Here is a 21780-nt window from a genome sequence, read left to right as displayed (position 1 = left end):
TTGCCAATTTTCTTGCAACCAATGGAATTTCTCATCTCACTACACCACCTCACACACCTGAACACAATGGCTTTTCTGAAAGAAGACATCTTCATATAGTTGAAACTGGTTTAGCATTACTTTCCCATGCCTCACTTCCTCTAGTCTATTGGTCTTATGCATTTGCCACAGCCATCTACCTAATAAATCGAATGCCAACACCCACACTCGATCTCTCCTCTCCATATGAAAATATTTTTAGAACTACTCCCAACTACTCCAAACTACGAATTTTTGGATGTCTGTGTTACCTTTGGCTTAGACCATATACAAGTCACAAACTAGATTCTCGTTCAAAACCATGTGTCTTTATTGGGTATTCTTTAACTCAAAGTGCCTATTATTGTCTTGATCCCTCCACCTCCAAAATCTATGTTTCTCGACATGTTAAGTTTGTTGAGTGCTCGTTTCCTTTCATCCATCTCTCCAAACAATCAACTCGTCCCCAATCCAATTCTATTACCACTTGAATTCCTCCATTTCTGCGTGTCTCCTCACCATCTGATCCAGTATCACCACTCAATATTCCATCTGCAGTAGACGCTCATCAATAGTTGCCCAGCGAAGTTCTATTACCAGCACCCATAGTTGACCCCTTACCTACACCACACTCATCTGCACCAGTCACTCAAACCCTTTCCCGGCAACCAACACCAAATACTAATCCTCACAGTACTCACACAATGACCACCAGAGCCAAGAACAACATTCACAAACCTCTCAAAAAAATGAACCTTCACACTCAACTATCTAAATCCAATGACCTTGAACCAACCACAGTGACCTAAGCTATCAAAGATCATAAATGGCGTCGAGCTATGTCTAAAGAGTATGATGCCTTGGTCAAGAATGGCACATGGGAGTTAATTCCATCTGATATAAATCACAACCTCGTTGGATGTAAGTGGATTTTTTGAACTAAAAGGAAATCTGATGGTTCTGTTGACAGGTTCAAGGCTCGTCTAGTTGCAAAGGGCTTTTACCAACGTCCGGGAATAGATTATCATGACACATTTAGTCCCGTGGTTAAGCCAACCACGATTCGAGTTGTGCTTAGTTTGGCTGTGAGTCGTGGCTGGTCATTACGACAACTTGACGTAAACAATGCCTTTCTTCAAGGTACCCTTTCAGAGAATGTATATATGTCCTAGCCACCAGGATTTATTGATAAAGACTACCCATCACATGTATGCAAACTCAGAAAAACAATCTATCGCCTGAAACAAGCTCCTCGAGCCTGGTATCAAGAACTTTGAACCTTTCTTCTTTCTTCTGGCTTTAAGAATTCCCATGCCGATGCTTCTCTATTTGTCTTCAATGCTAATGGGCATACTCTATATCTCATTGTTTATGTTGATGACATAATTCTCATGGGTACTGATATTGTCATGGTAAATCGGTTTGTGACTGTTCTTGCTTAACGATTTTCTATTAAAGATCTTGGGTTGCTGACTTATTTTCTGGGTGTTGAGGTTGTCCCAAACAAAAATGGTATGTTACTTTCTCAGCGGCGCTACATTATGGATCTTTTAGATCACACACAGATGCAATAAACCAAGTTAGTTCTCACCCCAATGCCAACCAATCCCTCTCTCATGTTAAACTCGGGATCCACTCTATCTGATCCATCTGAGTATCGCACAGTTGTTGGCAACCTTCAATATTTACTTATCACAAGGCTAGACATTGCCTTTGCTGTTAACAAGCTATCCCAATATATGGATTGCCCCACAACTGAGCATTGGAACTTTGTAAAAAGGCTCTTTCGTTATCTGGTTGGAACCACTAATGATGGATTACAAATTTATCATGACTCCTCTCTTAGCTTGCATGCTTTTTCCGATGCTGATTGGGCAGGGGACAAAGATACTTTTTCCTCCACAGGTGCCTATGTTGTTTATCTTGGTAAAAATCCTATTCCTGCAGTTCTAAAAAGCAACGGACTGTAGCTAGATCCTCCACGGAGGCAGAGTATCGATCTGTAACTAAATTGGATTTGTTATCTTCTCTCTGATCTTGGTGTTAAGCTTCCCTGTTGTCCAGTAATTTATTGTGATAACATTGGAGCCAACCAACTCTGTTCAAATCCAGTTTTTCATTCCCGAATGAAGCATGTTGCAATTGATTTTCATTTTATTCGAGATCAGGTTCAAAATGGTGTTCTTTGTGTTGCTCATGTGTCTTCTAAAGATTAAATTGTTGATGCTCTTACTAAGCCGCTTCCTCGGCAACGCTTTATTCAACTCAAGTTCAAGATTGGACTTCTCTCACGAGCTCCATCTTGAGGGGACATAATAGAGGAAACTAACTTATCCTTATCTTTATTTTGTATTATTCAAATTGATTATTAGTTGTACATAGCAACGCTAGTTTATAGGATTTGTAACAAACATTTTGCTGCTCTTTGTTGTATTTATTCGTTTGTTGTTTAATGAAAAGAAGGGTGTGTGGAATTAAACAATTCATCCATTCTCAATTCTGTCACATGGAAGAGGAACTCTAATAAAGTATTTTTTTTTTCTTTCTTTGTTCATGTAAAATCCACCTCTTGCTCGAAGCATCAACTTGAACTGAACATTACACCAAATAAACCATAAATTGATGGTCAAAATGGTCATAACCAAATTCCAAAATGCAAGTTCAAAAAAAGTTTCATAATTTCTTTATTTAGGTGAGAAATACTGAACTATTACGGCTAGAGACAGTTTTTTTTTTTGTTTGTAGAAAATAGAATTATGTATTACAGATTGAAAGGAAATTGATTTCCTTCTTCAATCAATATTGACCAATAATTTCTAAGCTATGTATATGGTGCAGGATTAGGAAGTTATAAAAATGTTTGTTCTATTAGTGTGTTTCCTCTTCTTGGTTCAAATGGTTTCAGAATTTGTCCTATATTCATCAAGTTTAAGGAAATTTATAAAATATCCTAAAATTTAATTCCACCCTTAAATTTGAATTGGACAAAGCCCAGGAAAGTTTGAATGTAAATTTGCAAATTTTGGAGAAATTTATATATATATATATATATATATATATATATATTGATATTTAATCGAAGTTATCTTTAATGGTTTAAAAATTACCTTCGAAAAATGCTTGGCTATATTATTTTGAACTCCTGCTATATTCAAATAAAATGTTAAAGGTTTAAATACCTTAATTTATGCTATGATTGGTAGGCATGGAATTAGAGTTTATGAATTGAAATTGATGGAATTGAAGAAAAGCAATTTAAAAAATTAAACCAAGTTTTTTTTTTTTTTTTTTTAATTTTACCAATTTCAATTTCATGTAGCTAAATGCAGCCCTTCAGAAATACCGAGTTCTTTTTTATGGATAAATTTCAACTATCATGGGTTCCTGTTGATTATCTTGCAAGTTTGTGCAGTTAATTGTCATACTTTTTACATATCAAAATTGATAGGGAAAAATATAAACCTACCCTACCCTCGATAAGATTGATTAGATTTCATTATCAAGGATAATGAAATCAAATCTGACGTGGTTCAACAAGTAAGAATAATCCTACTATAACTAGAGGAGGTCAAAAGGATTAAATCATATCCCGACAAATCTGGTAATAAATCTCCTATGATTTCGCACAAGCGGAAGATAAGGTCAACCATCGATATCAGCGGAACGATTTTGATTCCAATCGACAGTCATAAATAGGGTATCAAGCCATTAAAGAAGGTACGACGTAAAAACTATTATTAATCCCTGCTTTCTTTTTAGACCTTCGTGACTAATTTAATCATCGGAGAGCTCTTGGCAGGCACCACACCGGTGCCGTCAAGGTTCATCGATCTTCTCCTCTCTCCCTTGCAGGAAAAGGGTATCGTATCGGACTGCGCGAATTTCAGCCTCAACAGTTGGCGCCGTCTGTGGGAATCACGATTCCCTTAAATCAATTAATTACTCGTTGGGTATATACGTTTGCAGTCCGGTATGGTTACCGAAGGAACACCGTCGCAGGGATCTGGTCAAAGGATAGAGTCGAGTGAAAACCTGGACGTCCTAAACGACCAGGCACGGCTTGCAGCGTTGGAACTACAGGTTCAAACTCTGAGTCAGGGTATGAACCAGTTGATCCAGCAAAATGCAACGCTCTTGCAACACCTTGTTCCACCGGCTCAACAAAACTTTTGAGGACAAAATCTCTCAAGTCCAAACGGAGGTAATGAAAATCTTGAAGAGAGGGATAATCATTCCCCCCAAAATGAGACTGAAGTGGAACAAAGCCAGGTGGGAACCCGACATAGAGAGGTGGTTCACCTATCTCTTCTACGGAGTTCCCGACCTCCTGAAAGTATAACCTTCTGTCTTAAGGAAAAGACAAATAAAGTTACCCATCTCGACTTGCAGATCAAGGATCTCAAGGGGAAAATGGAAGATGTAATGCAGGCTATGAAAGGGAAAGGTCCTGCCGCCGTAGATGACCTGGTACAAAGGACTAACTTGCCTTTCAGCCCCGCCATTATAAAATGTCCACTACCTAGCAAGTTCAGGATGCCCTTGTTCGAAAGCTTCGATGGGACCAAAGATCCCCTCGATCACCTGGAAACTTTTCAAGCTCTTATGCATTTACACGTTGTGCCAAATGAAATCATGTGCCGAGCTTTTCCCACTACACTTAAGGGATCAGCGAGAGTTTGGTTCAACAAGTTGAAGCCAGGAACCATCAACACCTTCGAAGAATTGAGTAAGCAGTTTGTGAGCCACTTCATTGCAGGTCATAGGCATAGGAGGCCGGCTACCTACCTGTTTACGTTGGAGTAACAAAAGGAAGAGTCGATTCGGGAATACATCACCTGATTCAACACAGAGATGTTGCAGGTAGAATAGGCGGACGACAAGGTAGCTTTGACCGCTTTCATAGGAGGACTCCAAACCTCCAGATTCTTGTTCTCCTTATCAAAAGAACCTCCCCCCAGCATGATAGAGTTGCTAGTCAGAGCGCAAAAACACATCAACGCTGAAGACACCATGAGTGCACGGAAGGAAGGAGAGGACAAGAAGAGGCCAGCCCCTCTCGCCAGGGATGAAAATAATACCAAATATAAGAAATCGTTCTTCAGCCAGAGTGACAGCACATATCATGAGAATATCTCAGATGAGTATACCGACTAGAAATTGTCTCGCGGCTGGAATCAGCCTTATCAAGTCATTCACAATAAAGACTAGGGGCATCTTAGTTAATCATTTTAAATGGAGGGTAGCTCCATCATGTGTTATTTTGTTTTTAATAATGATGGTCTTTAATAAAATTCTTTTTAATTTATACGTGCAATATCCCCGTACTATAAGGGATAGTAAATGAGTGTCCTGTATTACAAGGACCCGGGCTGAATGAATCCCGTAATCCGTATCCCCGTACTATAAGGGGATAGTAAATGAGTGTCATGTATTTCAAGGACCCGGGCTGAATGAATCCCGTAATCCGTATCCCCGTACTAAAAGGGGATAGTAAATGAGTGTCCTGTATTACAAGGACCCGGGCTGAATGAATCTCGTAATCCGTATCCCCGTACTATAAGGAAATAGTAAATGAGTGTCTTGTATTACAAGGATCCGGGTTGAATGAATCCCGTCATCCATATCTCTGGACTGTAGGGGATAAGTATCTTGTATTATCAGGACCCGGGTTGAATGAATCCCGTAATCCATATCCCTGTAATATAAGGATAATAAATGAATGTCCTGTACTACAAGGACCTGGGTTGGATGAATCCCATAATTAATATCCCCTTACAATAAGGGATAGTAAATAAAAATCGTTTATTAAAGAGGTAAGCTGAGTAAAACTCGTAAAGTTCAATTCCCTTACTAAAGGGACGAAACTCGTATAATTTATTCCCTTATAAAAGGAATAGTACCTGCGGGTACTATTCACCGGGGTTGGAAAAAAAAAAAAAAAAAAAAAAGAGAAAAAGAAAAAGAAAAAGAAAAAGTATTATTATTATTTATTACATTCCCAAAGCTAGACGTGCAAGCTTGGGAATGGGGGGCAACTGATAGGGAAAAATATAACCCTACCCTACCCTCGATAAGATTGATTAGATTTCATTATCAAGGATAATGAAATCAAATCTGACGTGGTTCAACAAGTAAGAATAATCCTACTATAACTAGAGGAGGTCAAAAGGATTAAATCATATCCCGACAAATCTGGTAATAAATCTCCTATGATTTCGCACAAGCGGAAGATAAGGTCAACCATCGATATCAGCGGAACGATTTTGATTCCAATCGACAGCCATAAATAGGGTATCAAGTCATTGAAGAAGGTACGACGTAAAAACTATTATTAATCCCTGCTTTCTTTTTAGACCTTCGTGACTAATTTGATCATCGGAGAGCTCTTGGCAGGCACCACACCGGTGCCGTCAAGGTTCATCGATCTTCTCCTCTCTCCCTTGCAGGAAAACGGTATCGTATCGGACTGCGCGAATTCAGCCTCAACAAAAATAACATACTTTTAGGATGAACATTGTGTATTTAATTGATAGTTCTTTTTCTTTCACAAAGTGAAAATGCTAAGATTTTATAATGTTAATTTGAATGAAACATTTACGGTAAAAATATTATTGAGGCAATGAGTTTTATTCTCTTATTCAACTTCTACATTAAAAAATTTTATATTACATATTTCGTTAGAATAGTATGTCTGTGTTACAGTAGTACACAAGTTAATTGGATCGATTCTGGTTTGAGATGAATAAACCTGTTATTATGTGGTACTTGCTCACCTAAAAGCTCACCATTAGATGCTTTAATTTCTAACATAATTTGAACTACATCTTTTCTTTTTTATTTCAATTCTAAAATCATCCCGATTTGATAATTTAAAATGAAGCAAAATTTTTTATTCAATTAATTAAACACTAAAATATTTTGATCCTGTACTAACAAATCATTTATACCAAATTAGACAAGTCCTTTACTTAATTAACAAATAATTCTGTAAATTATTTTAGCAATTAATGTGTACCAATAATTCTCTAAATTATATTAGCAATTAATGTGTACGAATCTTTCATCCAATAATGAAAATAGCTTTGTAAGTTTATGACTTCATGATAATGGCAGTTTCTCTTTACATGACCTGCTATATAATATTTGAAAATACGTACAAATTGCTTCCTAGACCAAAATTTTGACCGACTTTTGTATTTAATATCCTTTTATGACATTAATGTTTATATTGTTAAGGGTAAAATGGAAAAAAATATATATATATATATATATATGTGCGCGCAAGACACACCCTTTTGTTTAGTATGTGCATATAAATTCCTATAATTTGAAAATTTGTAGCAAATAATACCCTCTTCGTCAATTTTGATCAATTTATTTATATATATATATAAATTACCCTTAATAAAATTTGTGCATACAACTGTTTTTTCTTAGTGGGCAGCTCAAACCTCTGATCTCCCTTTTGGTAAGTAGAGGTCTAGTACAGCTAGGTCACTAGTATCTTTTTTTTTTTTATAAAAAAAAAAAAACTAATGGCTTTTTTTTTTTTTGACCTTTCAAAAAATATATGTTTTAAAAAATATATATTTTAATTTTGCTTTAAAGCCATTTTAGGCCTTTCAATCTTTAAATTGAGATGTCCTTATTTGTTCCATTCGAAAAATGTAGGGAATTTTTTTAACACTATTTTTTTTATTTTATTCAGTATATAATAGGAGAGGATTTTTTTTTTTTTTTTTTTTTTTTTTTTTTTTTTTTTTTTTTTTGCAATTTACACTTATTTTATTTTGTCTTAAATTGATAAAATGCTTTTATTTGCTCCATTTGAAAAATATAAGAGTTTTTATTTCTAACACCACGGAAATATTTGCAATTTATGTATATAAACGAGTGTTGCACTTTACCATATACGGAGTATATATATATATATATTATATTTGCACATTATGTATATATATACATATATATCATACTTTATATATACGGCATGCCATGCAGAACAGCTATTATGTACATGATCAACTACAATCACAATGTTTTTAGATTACCAATATTTTCTTGTGTAGAGGGCAATGACAATCAGACAAAGCCTGCATGCGCACTGACACATACACACACACTTCACTCATATACACGTAGATATGTAATCATAAACCTGTTTTTATAATGATCAATATGATGCTTAATGATGTATGTTACATGTACTGATTCGTAAAATACACGATTAATTAAAGAAGTGATTTAAATGCACTAATTAAATTGTGTTTTGAGCTTTTGCTAGATGTGATTTTGACTTAAAGTGGCCAACATAAGGGTCCCACAAGAGCCTTCTTTTTTGTATTGATAACTCATACACAGTCTCATAAGAGGGACATACCTTTTTTTGGCACCAAAGTTGCAGAATTAGAATCTATCCATATGCCTACGTGGCATGTTGTAATTGGTTTTCAGTAACAAAAGTAACTAAGAAGATTAATATATATTGAACCTTTTTTTTAATAAAGAAAATAAAACAAGCTTGAATTTGAATCTTGTTTTCGTATTTCAACAATTCTTTGGATCTTTGAACATCAGAGAAATCAAATTCAACAATGTAAAGTGTGATTAGATGTGATTTTTGGTAGGCTGCAAATGGAACAAAAGGCCACAATTACCAAAAGAAGATACTTAAGGTTTTGTTTAATTAAAAGTTTGGATTCTAAGAACAAAATTGTGTGGTCCTTTTTTTAATTATTTTTTTCTTTATTTTGTCTATTATTGTTGTCATTATTCATTTGTTACTTTGTACCATGATAAAATCTTGGACAAATAAGCCCAAGAGTAACTTTCTTTTCTCTTTTATTTTTTATTTTTTATTTTACAAGTTAGTCATTTAAAACTCTCAGATAATTTGCAAACTTCGAGCACAAATCAGTTTCATAAAAAGTGTTCACCTTTTTTTTTTTTTAACTGTCCCAAAATAATTGTCCTGGTTCAAAATTCAATGAACTAAATTTTTAATATTGCTAATTTACCCTCTTACCTTGAAATAAGCCCCTCAGTCAAAGAATACCATGACAAAAATATTAAGAGGACATATTAGAAAATTCATATCATACATTATAATAATAAAAAAAATATTAAAAAATTTGCACTCTTTCAAAGTTATATTCTCGGCCAGAAATATCATTTAAGCAATGTTTTTGGAACGAGTAATGTTACAAAAATTGATTGTATTTTTGTAATTATTTCAATAAATAGAGTCCAACAATTAACTACTTTTTAAAAGAATTAAAAAAAAAAAAAATTTATGACAATAATTAATTGTCATATCAAATCCGTGTATAATTGAACAAAAATTAATCATCAAATATATTAGTTTCCTTTTATATATAATAATAACATATAAATAAAGATTGAATTTAGAGTTATGGTACGGAATCCAAAAATCAGATAACTCCGGCCAACCATTTCTACATAAGTGAAGAATGATCGGATTAGGTACCATGATTAGCATCTTCCTTAAATTTATCTCCAATCCTCTTTCATTCCGGTTAGATAGAACATCCTACCGAACCTCTCACTTGCCATTCTATCAAATAATTTCATGGTACGGAATGACAGTTAGCATTCTTTACTATATAACTATATATATATATATATATATATATATGGTTGTATGTATAGTCTAGATTGTCTAGTGTAGTGTCGTCGCCCTAGTCTAGATTGTCTAGTGTAGTGTCGTCGTCCAAATCTTTCCACCATGCCTCATATATATATATATATGGTTGTATGTATAGTCTAGATTGTCTAGTGTAGTGTCGTCGTCCAAATCTTTCCACCGTGCCTCATATATATATATATATATATTTATATTTATGGTTGTATGTATAGTCTAGATTGTCTAGTGTAGTGTCGTCGTCCAAATCTTTCCACCATGCATGAGGCATGCACACTATATATATATATATATATCCATCTACCTTTTCCTTTTTTTTTTTTATAGTAAATTGTCCATCTACTTCCTTCAATGATGCCTTAAAATTGAAAAATCAAATTGTGATTTCTAATTTTGTTTGCAAATTATTTCCAACAAACTCTTATTTTTTGAAACTTGGATTTTAAAAATAGTGGACAAGGCCAATGCAATTATGAGGGTGATATTTCATGTCATGTAGGCTGTAAGATGTTGATATATACCAAATTATGAATACAAAAATTAATTTGAGGTCCAAATTTGGACCGAAGTATCCCAACTCGTATGAGTATCGAAATGATATTATGACCAGTTATTAATTTCTTGATGCAGACTAATTAAATTACACAACAATTTATAAAAGCAACGTTTAGATTAACCCATAATGTGATCGGTAACATCACATATATTTTGTATTGAACATTATGCGTATATAAGAATAGCCTTAAAGGTGAACTAAAAATTCTTGATTTCACAATTTATTTATTTATTTATACTTTTTTTACAATAAACATTATACATGAACAATTTATTAATTAAATCACTAAATAATATCCGTTAAAAAATTGTAATAGTTGTTTTTATTCTTCCGTTACTTTCGGCCATAATTCCAAAAGAGGCAAAGTCTACAACCACTAAAACAATGAATTTTATAGTAAAAAGTTAGATGATAATTAAAAATGAATTTTATAAAATGATATGATTGATCGGTCTTTGCTCATTATGACAAAAGACCATCAATGTGGCTTTTAATTATAGAATACAATCCCTCTGGTCGAATTCCTTGCTTAAATTTTTGGGTGATCTTTTATCTCCTTTATCTTTCAGTTTATTAATATATATACTAAAATTTAGTACAGGTGAATTTTACTTTGTTATAATTGTGTTTCAAAATTGTAAAATAATTCTTAATTTTGTGATTTTTTTATTAATTTTAAATTTTTTATGTTTGCGACATCTTACATTGTCTAAGGAAAGGTTTGATTACTCTTGTGTGTGTGGATACCCTTTAATTATGTAGAAACGATTTGAGCAAAATTATAAGTATTAATTTGCAAAGTGAACAATATTTACACAAATTGAGGCGAATCGTGACAAATGGTATCACAGTTAGTCTCCAGTTGAAAATGGGGGTGATTTAATCACATTATATGTGTGGACACCTCTCTTTTTATCCACGTAGACGCATTTTGAGACAAAATTTTGAGTATTATGAGAAAAATATATAAAATAAACAATATTTACACGAGTTAAATGAGTCGTGATCGGGAATATCAAAGATAGAGTGCCCAAAATAAATGATATCTACCTTTGGGAGAGTTGTTACAATATTCACATGAGTTGAACGAGTCGTGACAGTTATTGACATATTTTTATAATTAAAAAAGATGGTCTTGTACATAATTGGGTAAAAAACTTTCCCTACTCCATATCGAAAGTGACATATGATTCAAGCGTAAAAGATTGTAGTTACCAGCGATTCACCAGAGTACAAGAAATATCTGTGTGTGTGTGTTGTGTGTGTGTGTGTGATATTGACTTATTTGAGGCTAAAATTTGAAAATGTGGTACAAAGTTCCCACCAATCACCATCACGACTAATCACCGCCTACATTTGTCATTCTTCTGCGGGGGCCTCCCACGCCGATTGTTCCCACACCGGGCCCACATGATCACCGCCTGGTTCAACCAATCATACATTTTCTTATTAAAAATATATAAAAGGACAACATTTGTATAATTAATTTAACTTAATTATTACTAGTATATATTAGAAAAAAGAAATGTTATAATAAGGACAATTTAACGTAACCATTCATGACTTCTTTATACTTTAGGTATAAAGAGTAAGCAACATGCCCATTGTCTTCAAGTATTTGTCTTATAAATATTTGATAGACGACATGCAAAGATGGAACACTCAAAATTCCATATCATTTTGAATAATTTGATCATTTTATCACTTTAATTTTATACAGTTACGGCTTAAGAGTGAGTGCAAAAGTAAGAGTAAAATTTAAAAATAATAAAATTTAAGTCATACAAAATGAAATGAAATATAAAAACAAAATTCGTTTAGAAGAATTGTGGAGATTTACATAACAATTTACTTATTTTTTTAATAAAAAATAATACAATCATCACTAAAAGTAGTGTGGAGAAATTTTTTTTCAAAATATTATAACAATACTTTTAAAAGACAATTATATGTCATTTTTCCTTTTTATTACTAGTATATTAATATATTTTAAGGGTTAAAACAATAATTTTAGATTGATTCGAAGTGGTTTAGCTGACCATTCAAGGATCTTTCATGTATTTAAAATTGTTAACGACTGGACTCTACTTGTCATGTCAATTGACCGAACAGCGAAAGCCTAACAACTCTAATATTTAAGTATGTTTACAAATTTGGTCTATGTAACAAAACTCTTTTAATATAGATTAGAGTAACACATAACAAAGAACACGGGTAGTCTTATATTTATTACTGGATTGAGATAGTTTTTATCGAACTTAGTTCGGTTCGATTCTTTTATAATTTGATTCCAACTTTTGATTCCAACTTTAGAATTAAAAAATTGTTAATTTATGGTTCAGTTTTAGTTCTAAATTCAATAGAATCGAGCCGTAAATTAAATAAATAAATAAATATATATATATATATATATATATGAATAATTAATGTGAGTATCCGGAGACCTATTTTGTACTTTCATTATGAAAGCGTTCACGATTCGTTTGTTTGGATGTAAAATATTTTTATTTTTATTTTTTGATTCTTGATTATTGCAAAATATTTACAAAGAAATAAAATATTTTTTATGTCTTATATTCTAATATTAGCACAGTGGCTTAGTGAGAAATTTGATACTAGTTTTTTTTATTATATTAATTGTTTAGGAGGTTCTTGAAAAAAAAAAAAAAAAAAATCAGATTCCAGCCATATCATTTGATTTATTCCAGGGTTCAACGATTTCGATTCTAATTCTAATTATCAAGAGCTATTGTAATCGGTTTGATTTCAATTTAATCAAAAAACGTATTGAACTGAATTGTTGCACCCAAGTTTTCATGACTCTTGTAATGGAAAAGTGTTACAAGGTGTCATTTGTTTTACATTGGATCCAGATGAAAAATAAATAAATGAAAAATAAATAAGTGGATATGCAGTACTACCCAGCAGGTTGAGTTTTTTGGTAAATGGACAAGCGTCCACCTGTTACAGTTGGTATCAGAGCCAGATCAAGTCCTTAAGCATGGTGGCCCAACTGCGACGAGGATGTTGCTCAAGTTTCCAACAATTTGAGTTTTTAGATAAATGGGCAAGCACCAACCTTTTATAAAAGGGTATTTTAATATTGAGTCCTACTATTTAGCCCGACAAGTAAAAACCTAATACAACACCGAGTCTATGTGCCTATTTATGTATCAAATATAATATGATTCATATAAAGTATAGTATAACTATTTAGAAAGTTGTAATCTTTTTTTTTTTTAGGTTTCATCTAGTATCTTTGTTAGTCAATTAAAGTGTCAATCACCATATATATCAAATTATGTATTTATTATATATCACATTGCAACAAAAATAAGGAAAACAAAAAAATAAATAAAAATTTGATACAATCATAAATGGAAAACAAAAAAAATAAGGAAATGAGTTATAAAAAACTAAAAAAGAAAAAAAGAAAAAGAGACATATTTTATAGAAACAAATAAGAGTAGTAATTATGTGTATTTAAGTTGAAATTCTAAAATAATCACGTCATATTTTATTTAAAATCCTTAATAATATCATTTTCCTTTAATAATAGTAGCATTATTCTATATATATATATATATATATATATATATTATTTATGTTGTAAAACGTGACAATAAAAAAGAGAGTCACAACAACAATTATGAGGTGCACTTCACGGTAGACCTACTCCTATTTTTATGTCCAACACTTATCAATGATGCTCAAAACAAATACAGTACCAAGTTTCAAAAAATGGAAAAAGTCCTCTTTCGTCATTTCAACAAAATTCCCACTTCAATTCCCATCGTGCTCCCCTCACTCTCTCTCTCTCTCTCTCTCCCCTCTGGTCTTCCTCCTCTTCCTTTCTGACTCTGCAAATTCTGTAGAGAGATAGTGAAAGCAGGTTAGTGAGAGAAAACAGACAAAACAAAAAACCCTAGAGAGAATACTCCATTTTCATGGAAAATCTCTCGCACTCTCTTTCCCGGAAAGCTTACAATGCCAATGGCTTCGCAGCTCAGACCATCTACACCGACGTTTTCAGAGGCCCGCCCAAGTTCGGAGCCTCCACTCTCTCTCCTCGGGTCGAAGACTACACTGAGATCTTCGGTAGCTTTCGCGCCTCCCGAGCTTCGTCTATCCCCATTCTGGATCTTCCGGTGGTTCAAGAATCGGATGCTTCTTTCGATGTTCGGAGCTTTGACTACTCTCAAGTTTTCGGCGGTTTCAACGGCCTAGATTTCGCCGTCTCTTACCAAGAAGTTTTCAGCAAATCAAACAGTGGAGATGATTCGTCAGAGGATGCTTGGTACTGTACTTGTACCTAATGCTTCATTTATTAGACTTGGAAATGTCAAATTAATGTTTATATTGTTTTCCTAATTCTAATATCTGTCAGTTTTTAGTATCTAATAGTCATTTTGCGTACTTTTTATTTATTTATTTATTTAAATTCTTTATTTATTTATTTTTATTATTATTATTTTGTAGAAGTACATGTACAGTTTTTTGCCTTTTGTAGCTAATTTGTGGGTTGAAATACTCATATTTGAGCTTGACTACGAATTGGGTTTTGAGTATATTTTTAGCTTCGGCTTCAAGATATAATATATGTTTTTTTGTCAAAATTTTATCTCTATGCTGAACTTTGGTTGCTTTTGGAATTGGGTTTTTTTAGAGTGATACAAGCTTCAAAATTTTTTATATTAGATGGATTTTCAGATAATTGATAATTATTCATGTGACGGGTGTAAAAATGGTGGATAATTTTTTCTCCCTCCCCATAATTTGAAGTGGGAAAATAGGAGGCAAGGTAGATGATGAGAGAGTGATTTGAAATAAACTGGTTTTGAGCTACTAGTTCAGTTTCTGGAACATTGTATAACACTATGAGTTTTACAGTGTCCTGTATCACTGGAAATGGAGGGAGAGGTTAGAATTTACTGAAATTTGTATTCTTTTAATATATAAAGAACTCATCAACATAGCATCTTGATCCTTAGGTTGCAATTTGCTGCTACTGGGCATGTCATTTTGTGGCTCTTAACTTTGTGGTTCTTAACTGATTCCATTATGGCTGAGGTAGAAATTTGATCTTTCAATTTCTTCTAAATGTTTCTTGGATGCAGGACTCCAGCAGCAAGTGGATCGTTGTCGGATGAGTCGGATCCTTTTGTCCTTGGTGAAAATAATCAAAGCTCGTTAAATGAGGACTCTGGCGAGTCATCTGTTGAATGTAAGCAGTTCAATATATCATATAACAAGGCCAATCAAAGATACAAGGAAGATGTGGCAAATGGGATGACACATGTAACTCAATTACATGCTGTTCCTGGATTTACTTATGTAGTTAATGGAACTTCGCAGAAGATAGAAGATGAGATTCCACCTTTAGAGGTACTTGATGATCTTAATCTCAGCATGGATTTTAGCAGGGGAATGAAGGAAGGAAAAGTATTCAGAAAAACTATGTCACTCCCCCCAAACTGTACTTCCAGCTTGCAGACATTTGGAAGTGATCACAAACTTCCGAAAGGATATGGAAAAACCAATTCTTTTCCTAATGAGCCCTTTTTAACTCTCTCTGATATCAGCCTCAGAACTCGGCCCTCTCATTTGCCACCACCCTCAAGGCCACCACCTGCTTTATCCATGAAAGAGGGGGATTGTGATAGACAGAACTCAAAACTCACTTACTCCAAAAGTTATGCTTTTGAAAGAAAGGCAGATGATGGTTCTCCACCTTTCCTTGATGTGGAGGTAGATGCAAGTTCATCTGCCGTGGCCTCTGCTGCGGCTATGAAAGATGCAATGAAAAAGGTTCAAGCAAAACTAAAAAGTGCAAAAGAACTAAAGGAAAGAAAGAAGGAGGGTCTTCAATGCTGTATGAAGCTGGGCTTGAAGAATGATCTAAAAGACGAGGAGGAAAAGCCGAACAAGAGTTTGGATGGATTGAACAGTTTTAAAGATGTGAGAAAGCAGGGAACATGTGAAAGTGAATGCAGTGAAGTAGAAGCCTTTGCTGGGGACGAAAAGCCAAAAGTAATGAAGTCGAGCCAGGTAGTTTCAGATTACATAGAGGGGGAAAGAAATATAAACCTAGGTAAAAAATATACAAAGGAAAAGCATGGGAAGGAGTTTAGATCATCTACAGCATCTCACAGAAGTGAAAGAACTGTTGCATGGAGAGAAGGAACACAATTTTATGAAGTTGTTGAGACGGATGAACCCAAAACAAACATTGAGCAGGCAAAGGATGAAAAGATTTCCATGCAAAATAAACAGTTTCATGAGCAAGGACAGGAGAAAAAAGCAGCCAAGGGAGCATTTGAGCTGCAGAAAGACGGTAATAGGAAAAATAAAGCAGCCAGGGATGCTCACATATGGAAGGGCAGTGTAAATAAATTAGAAGTGGCTGAAGGGGCTTGTAAATTGGATGAAGACAAGGGGATGTCAGAAGCAACTAGAGAGTCGTGCTTGAAAGGGCAACATGGGAAGAAAGTAGAAGTGGCTGAAGAGGTTTGTGGACGGAAACAGAATGTGAAGAAACCTACAATCATCCAGCTGCAAGGAGACATTGAGAAGATACTAACTGAAGCTGATATATGCGAAAAACATGAGAGCCTGACACAAGTTCAACGGAAAGAGAATGAACGGGAAGTTACACAAAAACTAAGAGATGCTAATGGAAGAACAGAAAACGAGAAAAGATTTGGGAATGCTCATGAAAGGAAAGAAAATGAAAGAAGGCATAAAGAAATGCTTGAGAGGGAAAAATATGAGAAAAGACTTGGAGAGGCTATTGAGCAAGCAGACAGTGAGAAGAGACTAAAAGAAGCTCTAGAGCGGGAAGAAAAAGAGAAGCAGCAACAAGAAGCTCGTGAAAGAGAAGAACATTTGAAGAGACAGAAAAAGGCTCTTGAGCAGAAAGAGAATGAGAAGAGATTAAAAGAGGCTTTCGAGCGGGAAGAGAATGAGAAGAGACTAAAAGAGGCTTTTGAGCAGGAAGAAAACGAGAAGAGACTCAAAGAGGCTTTTGAGCGGGAAGAAAATGAGAAGAGACTCAAAGAGGCTTTCGAGTGGGAAGAAAATGAGAAGAGACTCAGAGAGGCTCTCGAGCAGGAGGAGAATGAGAAGAGACTTAAAGAGGGTCTAGAGCGGGAAGAGAATGAGAAGAGATCAAAAAAGGCTCTTGAGCAAGAAGAGACTGAGAAGGGATTAAAAATTACTATTGAGCACGAAGAGACCAAGAAAAAGCAAAAACTGGCTTCTGAAAGAGAAGTCCATGAGAAAAGTCTAATGGGAGAGAACAAGAGCGAACTGAAAAGGGACCTTGAACTGGAAGAAAATGCGAAGAAACAAAAAGAGGCTTATGAAAGAGAAGAAAATGAGAAGATGCAGAATAAGACTCATGACAGAGAAGAGAAGAGACTTGAAGAAGCTTGGGAGCAAGAAGAAAATAAGAAAATATCACAAGTGACTCATGAAAGAGTCAAAAGTGATAAGATATTAAGAGAGGCTTTCAACCATGAAGAAATTGACAAAAGATCAGAGGAGGCAAGTGAAAGGGAAGAAACTGAGAGTAGGAGTAAAAGTGCTGGTAAGCAGGACAAATTGAAGGGAAGGAGCAAAGATCATGAGCAAATTGACAGGGACAAAGATGAGAGTAAAAAATTGCATCAAGAAACTTGTGTACACAAGGAGGGGGAGAATTTGAAGGCATCTAATGGGCCATGTAAGCTGGATAACAATAAGAAACTACAACCAACTCAAGTATGCCGTGAACATGATAAAAGCATTGGAAAACTGAAGGAGACCGAAGAGGCCCTTTCATGCGAAGGGGATAGAATCATGAGGACTGAACCTGAAGATACTGAAAAGGGACGGGAAGCAATTGGAGTGGAGAATGAGCTGGTTGAAGAAAGATTCAACTCATGTTGCATGGTTCATGATGAATTGCAATATGAAAAGAACCAACTCAGAATGGAAGATACTGAGAACTCACTTCGTGGGCAAGAAAGTGTGACAAAATCAGGTGAAGCTGACATTGGCATTGGACAAACACACATTGAAAGAAAGAAAAAAGCTTCTGAAATGGTATCTGATCCAGAGAGTCTGACTATAGCCGCACGTGAACGCGGAGAAAGAGGGACCCATATCAAGGAGGATCAAGTCATCTTTGACCAAGAAGAAAGCGAGGATAAATTGATGTCATGGCAAGTGGTCAAAGAGTGGGTTGAAATTAATGAAAGGAGAATGGGAACTGCTCAGCCAACTGTGTCGGAAGGAAAAAGAAACGCACAGAAAGTTAGCACATACCAAAAAGAAGAAAGAAAAGAGAAGAATATTAATGAGGCTCCCACACCAGAAGAGAGAGAAAAAGAAGAAAGGATGAAAAGGGAAATAGAGCTGGAACAGGATCGCCTAAAAAAGATAGAGGAAGAGAGGGAAAGAGAGAGGGAAAGAGAAAAGGACCGGATGTCTGTTGAAAGAGCAACCCATGAAGTTCGTGAAAGGGCATTTGCTGAAGAACGTGAGAGGGCAGAAAGAGCTGCTGTGGAGAGAGCAACTGCTGAAGTTCGACAAAGAACAATGGCAGAGGCCCGAGAAAGATTAGAGAAGGCATGTGCGGACGCTAAGGAGAGGTCATTAGCTGGGAAAGCATCTATGGAAGCCAGGCTTAGGGCAGAGCGCGCTGCAGTAGAGAGAGCAACTGCAGAGGCTCGAGAGCGTGCTGTTGAAAAAGCAATGTCCGAGAAGGCTGCTTTTGAGGCACGTGCACGGATAGAAAGATCAGTTTCTGATAAATTCTACGGTTCTTCCAGAGATGGTGTAATGAGACAATGCTCTTCATCCTCTGTGAGTATACTCTTCGTTGCTGTTATTTATGATGTGCTTGCCCGACAGCCTGTTAACTAAATGGTATTTGTTATGATATGCAGGACCTGCAATTTCAGAGAGGGGGGCTTTCAAATGGATCAAAATACTCATATTCTTCAGTTCATTGCGGTATGGGTGATATGTTAAATACCAGCACTAGTATCCTGTCAAATGTGGAAATCTTTTTCATGATTCCACTTCATTAACCTTTGACATTGTTCTACTTTGACTCTTGCAGGAGTTGAAGTTGAAACGGCTCAGAGGTGTAAAGCTAGGTTAGAGAGATATCAGAGAACAACTGAACGTGCTGTATGTCCTTTTTCTTAGTGCTTCCCTTTTATGAATTTGGGAATGTTTTGCTTACCTCTGACAGTATGACAACAAGCTTTTCCTGGCACCATTTCAGGCAAAAGCTCTAGCAGAGAAGAATGTGCGTGATCTTCTTGCTCAAAGAGAGCAAGCAGAGAGAAATGTAGTCCTCTCCACCGAATTTATTTTCAGAACTATTTACTAGTTTTCATTTTTATGTCTTACGTTGACGTATTCTTACAGAGATTAGCTGACGTTCTGGATGCTGAAGTCAAGAGATGGTCAAATGGGAAGGAAGGGAACCTGCGTGCATTGCTTTCAACCCTGCAATATGTACGCATAATTATCCTTAATGATTTTACGCATAAGCTTGTATTGTGGGTTTCCTTGGCGCTTCCATGACATTTTAATGCATGCTTGAACCATTCAAATGTTTTCCCAAGGACCTGAACTTCTATAAAATATGAACTACGTAAAGAATTTTTTTTTTTTCCTTCCTTTTCGTTTCGGGTTTCCTTGGCACTTCCATGACATTTTTCTGCATGTTGAACCATACGAATGTTACCTAAAGTAGTAGATAATATGAACCCACAGAAAAAAGTTTCTTTTACATGTTTTTTTTATGTCGTATAGTGTATCTTGGATAGATGAGTTCTATATTGTTTTGGTGAATGCACATGCAAAATAGCCTTTGTTGAATTGTTGGTACATGCATGTGTGTGCACTAAACAGGGTTGGTAAAGTCAAGATTTGACTGATTGATAATCCTGGTCATTCCCTGATTTTAGGGACATGTATTTGGCTTGATGTTTAGGGTACAAGCAACCTGACAAGCATCTATATTTGCAAGTCCATAAGAGTATCCACTGAGGTTGTAATAATAAAGAAGTCATAGAAAAAGTTGGCATTACTCTTTTTCATGCTATGCGGTGTTTGCATTCAACTGTTGGTTATAACGTGAGGATTTTGCTGATGATACTGAATTTTTTTTGCATCCACCCACCCAAATGCATGCACACACATTATAACAGCTTTTTTTTCAAGGAATGTGGCCTTACCAAGATCAGTTATTATGTGGCCTTATTATTCATGTTTGTTGTCCAAATCAGAGGATTGCCATAGTTCAATGTAAGGGTAGTGATCCTACTTTTCACTTGGTCCTCCCAAACAAATGACTGGTCCTTCTTTCTTCCCTAATTCTCCATTGACGCGTGCTCTAAATTTGATTTAATTCATGGCAGATTCTTGGGCCTGATAGTGGTTGGCAGCCAATCCCCTTAACTGAAGTTATTACTACCGTAGCTGTAAAGAAAGCTTACAGGAAAGCCACTCTTTGTGTTCACCCCGATAAATTACAACAACGGGGTGCAAGTATTCAGCAGAAGTACATATGTGAAAAGGTTTTTGATCTTCTGAAGGTACAACTGGCTTCCCATTTATTTTACCAATTTGAATCATGATTATATATATTATATGCTCTATGAAGTAAATTTTGAACTTTTTTTATGCTATCGAAAGCTAAGTTTGCTTTCTAGAGTTCCATAATAGCTTTGTAAATTTAGAATGCCTATGAAACAAAATCCTTGCCTTTCAATTTATAATTGTAAAATTACCTAGTCTCCAAGCTTGTGATGGTCTTGTTTCTTGTCAATTAGGCATATTTGATTAGTATCACACGTTCCTTCTATTTCTTCAAGCAAAGCTCTAATGTGATTTGACAGATGAAAACAAGGCATTCTATCTAATTCCTTGGGGAATTTGTTTTTTTGTTTTTATTTCCCCTTTTCTGTTTCCTTCACTATTTATTGCTTTCAAAAAATGAATAAGTGAAAAAAAAAAATAAAAAAAAACCGAAGAAAATTTATGGAGGCATGAAGGTTGAGCATTTTGCTTTATGACTAGTTCTATATTCTTGTGTTTACTCTTTTAATATCCTTTCTTTGTGTCTTCAGGAAGCTTGGAACAAATTTAACTCGGAAGAACGGTAGCTGATGCTTATCTACTATGTCTGCAGAAGGGCATACAAGATTTGATGTGATAGCACATCCTGTAATTTATACAGCTAGCTAGTAAATTCCTCTATATATGTCTAATATCTCTCTCTCTCTCTCTCTCTATATATATATATATATATATTCAGAATGTAAGCTTCAACAACATGGAAATTGGCAGGAAAGAATTGTTATTGAAAGAAAAGTGGGCAGCTCTTTTTTGTACTTACCACAATTTGTAGGGGAAAAAAATCAGGCCACTCATGTAGTCATGTTATATATGGGGTTGCAACTGGGGTGAGTTGAGAGGTCAACTCAGGCTCAACCCAATATGTTCAAACCCAATCCAAATGCACCTTCAATCCGAGGATCTCAAC

The 21780-nt window shown here is 35.0% G+C and overlaps 1 protein-coding gene across 2 annotated transcripts; it reads left to right on the top strand.

The window, feature by feature from the left end:
* The first annotated feature begins 13952 nt into the window (after positions 1 to 13952).
* Positions 13953 to 21632, top strand: LOC132266680 (auxilin-like protein 1). 2 transcript variants are annotated; one of them, XM_059767638.1, is made up of 8 exons: positions 13953 to 14532; positions 15353 to 19082; positions 19166 to 19238; positions 19342 to 19412; positions 19510 to 19575; positions 19656 to 19745; positions 20654 to 20830; positions 21365 to 21632. In XM_059767638.1, the coding sequence occupies exons 1-8, from the start codon at positions 14183 to 14185 to the stop codon at positions 21398 to 21400; spliced, it is 4593 nt and encodes a 1530-aa protein (XP_059623621.1). In that variant the 5' UTR covers positions 13953 to 14182; the 3' UTR covers positions 21401 to 21632. The 2 variants fall into 2 exon arrangements, with proteins under 2 accessions (XP_059623621.1, XP_059623622.1); XM_059767639.1 differs by having other exon boundaries at positions 13954 to 14532; positions 19166 to 19232.
* The last annotated feature ends 148 nt before the right edge of the window (positions 21633 to 21780 follow it).

The sequence above is a fragment of the Cornus florida genome, unplaced genomic scaffold (genome assembly GCF_030987335.1).
Source record: "Cornus florida cultivar Cherokee Brave unplaced genomic scaffold, ASM3098733v1 CherokeeBrave_3.0.0_Hap2_Chr07, whole genome shotgun sequence".
Classification (NCBI taxonomy): Eukaryota; Viridiplantae; Streptophyta; class Magnoliopsida; order Cornales; family Cornaceae; genus Cornus; species Cornus florida.
This window is presented reverse-complemented; position numbering and strand designations above follow the sequence as displayed.